Raw genomic sequence first — 8,785 nt, forward strand, 5'->3', positions numbered from 1 at the left:
AATCAACCAGTATTAGCTAGACAACTGTACACCAGACAAAAACACGATCTTACACAACCCTTGCCCTTGTAAACTGTATTCACACACAATACAAAGACATGCCTCTACCCCCCCCCCCCCTCCACAAAAAGGAGGTATTGTCTATACATTTACCATTGAGTAATATACTAACAAGACCACTCCTCACTCACCTCAAAGTCAGCCCGAAGGGCGTCATGGTCTTCCTCCAGTACAATGTCCTTGTCATCTGCTGATTCGTAATTTTGATGGCGCGCTGATCGAGTCGCAGAAAATGTATCGCTTGAGACAACGACTGACTCATGTGTCTCGTTCCAGCTGTTGACCTGATAAAAACATGTTTTTGAAAAATGAAGTTTACAACAGTATTTGGTCAAACAGAAATCACTTCTTTTTAATATTGTTGAAATTTGATTAATTAAGAGCAGAAATTATTCTAATGTGAAAGCAGGCACATCTATTTTATTATCGACAGGTACGTGGGGAGTCCATCCTACTCTTATTGATATTGAGAAGGATAGAACATAATCAGCAAAGTCCTTATCAGCTTCCGACACAAGAAATGATAGCTGGAAAAAAAAAAACAGAATGGAATATATACTTTGAGATACCATGTGATATTTTTCTCAACCCTCTAAAAAGAAAGGCCAAAGAAGGAGAAAAAAAAAATAGTCGAACCTGTCCTGACGGCCATATCTATAAGACGGCCACTTTCTATTCCGCCCCCCCCCCCTTTGCGTTTTTTCTACATAATTTAACTGTGTAAAACGGGCACCTGTCCAACGCGGCCGCGGTCACCATATTTTAACACACAACTCCTATCAAACTAAGTAATAACACCCATCTTAGACGGCCACCTTAGACTTAGTGACTCCATTACATTTTGTCATAAATTGTGCATTGGCCCCTGTCGTTGTGGGCGAGCCTTCATAATCCAATCACTTGTCGTTGTTGTTAAGTAGTCCCTCCAGCTGATCATGTTGCGCAGTCCCCTCCCAATAGGTACCAAACCGCCCAGAACTCCTACACAAATCGTAAGTGAGATGAGTAGTCACTGTTTACCCAGTCTGCAACAAAGTAACAATGGACATCAACATGAACTTGCGACAAAAGCGTCGTACAAGAAACAAAATACAAACCACCACCACCAACAACAACAATGCGGTTATTTCGATTGGGACTTCAGACGGGAATGGTTTGTTTTCTTCATCTTGATTAGTCATGTCTTATATGGCCACTTTTTTCCTTGACAATGGGTGGCCGTCTTACACAGGTTTGACTGTATAACTTTATATCACTTTCATTAAACGTTTAAATTGTACACCCTTCGCACTCTTCTAATAAGAAATGAATAATGTAAAAAAAAAATTCAAAATTCATACTACACTACAACAAGCAATGTTGTTCTGGATGTCAGATTGAATTCCTCTTTATTTTCAGCCACATTGAAAACTCCTGATCTTCTGCAAGCCGCTGGCAGTGGCTCAGTCGCATTCCTTTACAACAATGATGGTATTAATATTCAACAATTTTCCTAAACAGGCCTCTCTAATCGAGAGTTCTTTCAATAGATGAAAACCTATCAAAACAGGTTCATTTCTTTTGATTTAATGCAATTATTTAGTGATCTGTATGTCACTTTCAGGTTTCATACCAAAAGAGGGCCCTAGTAATGATGATGCTGCAGTGGTGGTGGAAAGACCCTGAGTGGTCGGTTACTGTGACACTGCCATGGGGTAATGAGAGTGCAGTCTTTCAACTTTTGACACAATTTCACGTACAGTCCTAGTCAGTAATTCTAGATCTAGATTTAATTTTGGTTTTACTTAAAATCCCAAGACGACAGTTATATTATAAAATGAGGGAAGGACTTCCGTAACGAGCGACCACTATGAGACAGAGTAGATTAGGGGTAGGGTTAGGGGTAGGGTAAGATTAGGGATAGGGTTAGTGTTAGGGGTAGAGGTAGAGGTAGGGTTAGGGGAGTTAGGTCCATTCATTATTGTGTTTGTTTGGGTGGTCGCTCGTTACAGAAGTCCTTCCTAAAATGATAATTATGTAACCTCTTTCACTAACATAACTCACTTAGAAGCTGAGTCCGAAAAATAAAACATTTTTTCAGACCCGAGTCCGAATAGATAAAACCCATATTCGGACTAATGTCCGAATAGATAGGAAATCTAATCGGACTTCAGTCCGAATGGAGCTGGCCTTTAAAAATATTTTATGGTTTTTAATATCAGGCTATATCACGGTAGAAGCCTATCGGCCTAGTAATTTGCGCGCTTAGGACCACATCTGTGTTAACCCATAATCATCATAATTTGATATTTTGCAGTTAGGTGGCTACAACTGATCTCTGTCTCTATCTCTCTCTCTCTTTGTCTGTCTGTCTGTCTGTCTGTCCCTCCCTCCCTCTCTCTTTCTCTGTCTGTTTGTTCCCCCCTCCCTCTCTCTCTCTTTCTTTCTCTATCTGTCCCTCCCTCCCTCTCTCTTTCTCTGTCTATCAGTCCCTCCCTCCCTCCCTCCCTCCCTCCCTCCCTCTCTCTCTCTCTCTCTCTCTCTCTCTCTCTCTCTCTCTCTCTCTCTCTCTCTCTCTCTCTCTGTTTCCATTGTGATCTTAAATCAACACAATATCGTTGTCTCTGAGGAGGCATGTTAATAAAAATCTTTTGAGGATTTACGCGCTCCTGTCACAACATGTATCATTTCAAACCAATAGAATTCCAAGGCTAATGCATAAGTAGCAAACGCAACATTTTCATCATTCAGTAATACTAACGTACGCTTATACTACCAAGAAGTGAAGTGAATGAAGGACACTGAACTACGAATATTCGCAATTTTCTACCCTACCTTTAAAGAATTTGTGTCAAGTATCAAGCAAGTGAAGTGTAATCGGTAAGAAGATTGTTTCCTTTTATTATACAATTCATATCTTGGTTTTCATTGAGATAGTTCTGTCCTTTGCCTTTAGGACTGGGCTCATTTTTTTAAAACTATCTTTAGCCATTGCAATTCTTCGTTTTATTTTTATTGCGCATTTGCCATCATATGTAATGATATATCCTAGATATTTCTCTCTCTCTTAATATAGTGTAAAGCGCATAGAGCCTGCTGTTGAGCGGGGATATGCGCTATAAAAATGCTATCTATTATTATTATTATTATTATATTTAAACTGTTGTACTTGCTTGATTTTTTCCCTTTTGCCAACGAGGTTAAAAATTTAAAAATAGGATTGATTGTTGTTGTTTTTTTTATATACAACCATACATTCTGTTTTCTTTGCAGATTTAACAACAACCTGTTATGTTCACTTTCAGTCACAACTGTATCTAGAAGCATTTGAAGGTCCCTTTCTGAACTAACAATTAAGATTGTGTCGCCTGCGTATCTAATATTATTAATATTTTCTCCATTTACTTTGAGGCCTGGATATTCTTCTTTGTTTCCAAAAATTGTTTCACCGTATATATTGAGATCTGGTGACATAACTCTACCCTGCCTTACTCCTCTTTTAATCTGCTTATATTCGCTATGCTCACCTTCGATTCATTTTTGCAGGTCCACAAGTTCATTTAAGTATCTCGCCCCGAACCTGACAGTGGCAAAGATGTTCGAATTAAATGAACATGAGAACGGGAAGACCACCCCAAAGACCTATGCTCTTTTAATCTGCTTATATTCGCTATGCTCACCTTCGATTCATTTTTGCAGGTCCACAAGTTCATTTAAGTATCTCGCCCCGAACCTGACAGTGGCAAAGATGTTCGAATTAAATGAACATGAGAACGGGAAGACCACCCCAAAGACCTATGCATATTATCACACGGTGTTTCACACTATGACGCTGCGCTTCCACCTTCCAAAAAAAGATCTGTGTAGAATTTGTGAAACGAAGAACAACGGTTCCAACAACACCGATGGATTTCTTCAAGAATATGCCATACACATCTTGGAAAAGGACGAGGTAAGAGCAGTTCTTAAAGCTTGCACAGAAGAGTCTGCAGCAAACCCTAAAGTGGTCATTGCTTCTTTTGGCTTCTTTTCATCCTGTGCAGACAAATTTCTTCGTCTCCTTGACTCTAGAGGTGCTGCCCATGTTAACTTTTTGTCAGATGGATGCGCAGGCCAAAATAAAAATTCCATTGTGCCATCCATGTAAGGCACTTCCTGAAGTCCTCAACAAACATCCAAAGATTACGCCATTACTTTTTTAAAACCAACCATGGCCAGAGTTCCGGCGATTCTATACACAGCGTTGTTGAACTTGCGATGAAAAGGGTGCCAGAGACCATCGTTCCAGACAGGCTTAAGGGGGTCATCGACACAGCATGCAAAAAGAAGCCTTACATAACAACAGCACTTTCGACTGGAGACATACTTGATTTCAAGTCGAAGGCTGCCTCTTCTTTCATCCTCAGAGTGAGAACCTCTGACAATGGCAACATTCTAAAGGGGATGGATTTCATGGAACTAGAAGTCAGGAAGTCTGAGCCATGGACCATTCGTTTTAAGACATCTCATCAGCAACAAGAATGGGATTCTCTCACCATCTGCTGTAGAGCTGCAGTCAATTAAAACCTGCTCAACGAAGCTTAGAACAGCCAAAGCTCTCCAAAGGAAAATATGGTGACCTGAAGGCCCTGTACAATGAAAAAAACCCAGTAATCCGTCACCCTGACCACAAGATTTGCCTCATTATTAGGCACTATTCTAAGATGCAAACTGATCGACAGTTAATTCAATGCTAATGCCCAGCACTGTAAAAAAACAAAAAAAAGGTTACTTGATGCATTTTCTAATTATCGATTGACTCATTATCACTAGCGAGAGAGAGAGAGAGAGAGAGAGAGAGAGAGAGAGAGAGAGAGAGAGAGAGACAGAGAGACAGAGAGAGAGAGAGAGAGAGAGAGAGAGAGAGACAGAGAGAGAGAGAGAGAGAGAGACAGAGAGAGAGAGAGAGAGAGAGAGGGGGCGATTGCGTCGGAATTTGCTTTTGTTGCTCCCAAATATTTATTAATGTCATTTTGCAATTTGCTGAAGAAACATGTTAAAATACATTTAAACAATTGCTTTAGTTTTATATTTACTCATGTTGATGTTGTTCAGTATTGACATTGTTTTTTAGCTGTCCAAAATATGAATTTCACAATGCAAATAAAGATAGAATCAGTAAAGATCAAACTGATCTGGGGGGGGGGTTTTCCTCACATAGTTTTGTAGTTGTGTTTCTACCGCTACAAATAAGTACCCAAACAGCATTTAAGATAGGTCTCATTTCATTGAACGCTTCATGCTGAAATAAGAACTTTAAAAAATTGCTGCAAATCAACAGAAAACTTTAAAGCGGTCTAACTCGAAACTGTGTTCCCGGCCAGCTCGCACGATTCGTTAGTAAGGCATTGATACGACGATGTGTGTGATCTGAAGTACACAATACAGCAACTTGACCCTAAAGTGGCCAAAGCAGTGTATGAGAGTGAAAATAAAAATGTAGGAGGACTTCCGTAACGAGCGATGACTGTAATACAGAGTATAACAGAGGGGTAGGGGTAGGGCACCTTAGGGGACGGGAAGGGTTAGGGTTTACCTGGGGTAGTGGTAGGTCTCTATTCTTTATGGAAGAGGCTAGCCATACTTAATGACTTAAGTACGGCTAGACTGGTTGGCTAGCCGTACTAGACAGCTGGGCTAGCCGTACTTATTCTTAATATGATGGCTAGACTGACCATAAAAAAAATAGGCCTACTGAATTGTAAATATAAATTTTTAGTTTTGCAGTACCTAAAGTATTTGTATTTGAGACGAAACCACGTGCCTTAATGACAATGCATGTATTTTTTAAAACCTCCTGTTTTCTAATGTTAATAGAGCCTAAGATAAGTACGGCTAGACTTCTTGGCTAGCCGTATTTAAGTACGGGTAGACTGTCAGGTTAGCCGTACTTAATATTGATGGCTGAATTGTAAATGAAATTTGGTAGTGTCAATTGCCACCGAGTGATGCGGTGGCAATTGACAAAAATTGACTTTTTGTCAAATACCACCGAGTAAACTGAAGCTCTTTTGCGTTGGTGGGTAGATCTAGCTTATTGTGCTCGAGTGCTCGCCTCTCCTCTGTCCGTCTGTGTGTGTGTGTGTGTGTGTGTGTGTGTGTGTGTGTGTGTGTGTGTGTGTGAGGGTTGGGTTGATTTAAATCAGTTGATTTCAGTTTGTGTGCGTTTGTGACCTAGCTACTTCTAGAATTGCCTGTGTTGGTTCTACACCAAAGTGTAGGATAAGGCTAGCCTAGAGATCTAGGCCTACGTCTCATTGAAAAAACGCCAAGTTGGTACCGTAGCTCTAGACTAGATGCTCGTCCAATGAAATTAGTTGAGAACAAATTGACCCATTAGACACACATTATGTATAATGCTAAAGATAGTGTGGTATTTTTTTATTTTCCCTCCCGTCTCACACTCAGCTACCAGTCGTCTATTTTCTACTAAATATTGATGCGCTGAACACGAATATCAACTTCATTTCCGTCGCAAATTAATAGTTTTTGAAATATTTGATTGTTTTTAACCGAGATAGACATGCTTTGGACCAATCGGGGGGTTCCAGGGGGGCCTGCCCCACTGGGGTAAAAGAAAATCTGGGGGGTTACAGGGGGGCATGCCCCCCTGTTTTTACACCCATAATTTGATATTTTACAGTTAGATTTGAAATTGTCTTGAAAATAATTGATTTGCGACAGTTTTAGTGGCTTTATGTGTGATCTGCAGCAAACAGTACAGCAGTTTGACCCCTGAAACAGTGCATCTGTGTGCGGGAGTGAAAGTAAACATTTACCGATAGTGTTGTTTTCAGACTTGATACCACTTCACTCGGTGGCAATTGACAAAAAGTCAATTTTTGTCAATTGCCACCGCGTCACTCGGTGGCAATTGACGCTACCATGAAATTTTTAGTTTGCAATGCCTAAAGTAAGAAAGTGGCTATTCTCACCCGCCCGGAAGTTCTCGCAAGATCAACTCCTCCCCTCTTCTCTCTCTCTCCGTCTCTTTCTGAATACTGTCTATCGGTGTGGACGATCAAATTGACCAAAACAAAGTTAAAAAATGATGTTAAAACACAAAAGTAAATAAATTTGGTTGTCTACAAAGATGCTACGGCTATTTAACTTTTCGAATCGAGCCGAACTACGCGGGTCGCCATTTTGTTTTGCCCGGAAATTCTCGCGCTACTCCTCTCTCTCTTTCTCTCTCTCTCTCCACTGCCCACAGACAAAATTGTACGCTTTTAGTAGGCTACAATTGTAATGGAACGTTTGTTCACGGCACAGAATTCTACAATTTTTCTGTTATCACAGTGTAGAATTCTGTGGTTTAGGGTGAACGCAAAATTTGGTGAACGCGCACCGGGTGAGAATAGCCATAAGACTCGCCTGCACTATTCTCACTCCGGGTGAGAATAGAGGTGGCCCTAAAGTATTTGTATTTCAGACAAAACCAAGGTGCCTTGCTGACTTGCATGTATTTGAACCTGAATAATTAATAGATCTAGATCTAGACTCTAGATCTAATGAGACCTGTGTACTTAAGTTGACTTAACAGGATTGAGTAGATACGGCCAAACCTAGATCTAAGTACGGCTAGACTGGCAGTCTAGGCCAGGCCAAGGGCTTCTAGCCCCTTCGATTCTTTATTGTGTTTGTTGGGGTCATGGTCGCTCGTTAAGGAAGTCCTTTCAAAAATTTACCTGAATCAAAAGTTAATTTTTGGGGGGTATGATTCATGATCAATAAATCTAATCAATAGCCAATATAATAATAAATAATTTGTCAGTTTTGCAATTTCCTGTTACACTTTTTAGTTTTAGTGGCCACTGAGAAAATTTAAGCTCCTAATCAAAAGTCTTTCCTTTACAAAATGGAATTGCACAGCTGAAGTACAAAAAATAACAAGCATGACCGTAAGGCATCATTTAAATCTCAAAAACAAAATTGACCTGAGGCTGTGAAGGTGCTGGACTCGATGATGATGCTTCGTCCTCTGCACGCCATCTCCCTCTGTTGTAAATCCTTTCACCGTACTGGGCGGAATCAGGGCGGTTCCTTAAAAGTGGAGTGTATTCATTTTGAGCCATTTGTCTACTGGACTTTCGGGAAAAGTTTTTATAGAAGTCAAGAAACCAGCTGCCTCAAAGCAGAATAGGGGCAATATTCATGTCCACAGTTTTCAAGTATAACCACTACAAAACCAGAATGCAGTCTCTTCTTCCGCGTGACAGACAAGAACTGACTGACAGTGACTGAAATGTTGTTGTGGTGCTTTAAGTCACGTGATAAAATATCACGTGACTTTTGGTTGACTATTTGTACAAAACGGTTTGATGAGATCATAAATGGTAATGACAAGAATGCAAATTAGGGCTACGTACGTGTTCACGTAACATGAGCATTAAGTCTAACTTTACCGACAAATTGTGTATATGAGCAATTAATTTTTTATTGGAGGAGGGTAAAAAAAATTTTTACCCGGAAAAGCAATTAGGCTAAATTTAGTTTATTATAGAATAATAAATAGTTAAATAGTAGCCTGTTGGTACACATTTCACTGAAAGACAAGAAAACCAAGACTATGAAGTATACCCGATAGGGCCTGTTGTTTATTATGTGTTATTTTTAAACTATAGATCACATCGTCTATTTTATACTAGATCTAGATCTATCTATTAATATGTACATGTATAACTCACTCATAATGACATATAATATT

The 8,785-nt window shown here is 39.9% G+C and overlaps 1 protein-coding gene across 1 annotated transcript in view; it reads right to left on the reverse strand.

Moving 5' to 3' along the window:
• LOC101854319 (H(+)/Cl(-) exchange transporter 7) overlaps positions 1 to 8,306 on the reverse strand; it is a 45,217-nt gene extending 36,911 nt beyond the window's left edge. Inside the window, exons 1-2 of the mRNA XM_005096543.3 lie at positions 8,016 to 8,306; positions 192 to 344 (exon numbers count right to left, since the gene is read on the reverse strand). Coding sequence (XP_005096600.1) covers positions 192 to 344; positions 8,016 to 8,153 — 291 coding nt within the window. The 5' untranslated portion in view covers positions 8,154 to 8,306. The remainder of the gene's footprint in view (positions 1 to 191; positions 345 to 8,015) is intronic.
• Positions 8,307 to 8,785: the final 479 nt, after the last annotated feature.

The sequence above is a fragment of the Aplysia californica genome, unplaced genomic scaffold (genome assembly GCF_000002075.1).
Source record: "Aplysia californica isolate F4 #8 unplaced genomic scaffold, AplCal3.0 scaffold00131, whole genome shotgun sequence".
Taxonomy (NCBI): Eukaryota; Metazoa; Mollusca; class Gastropoda; order Aplysiida; family Aplysiidae; genus Aplysia; species Aplysia californica.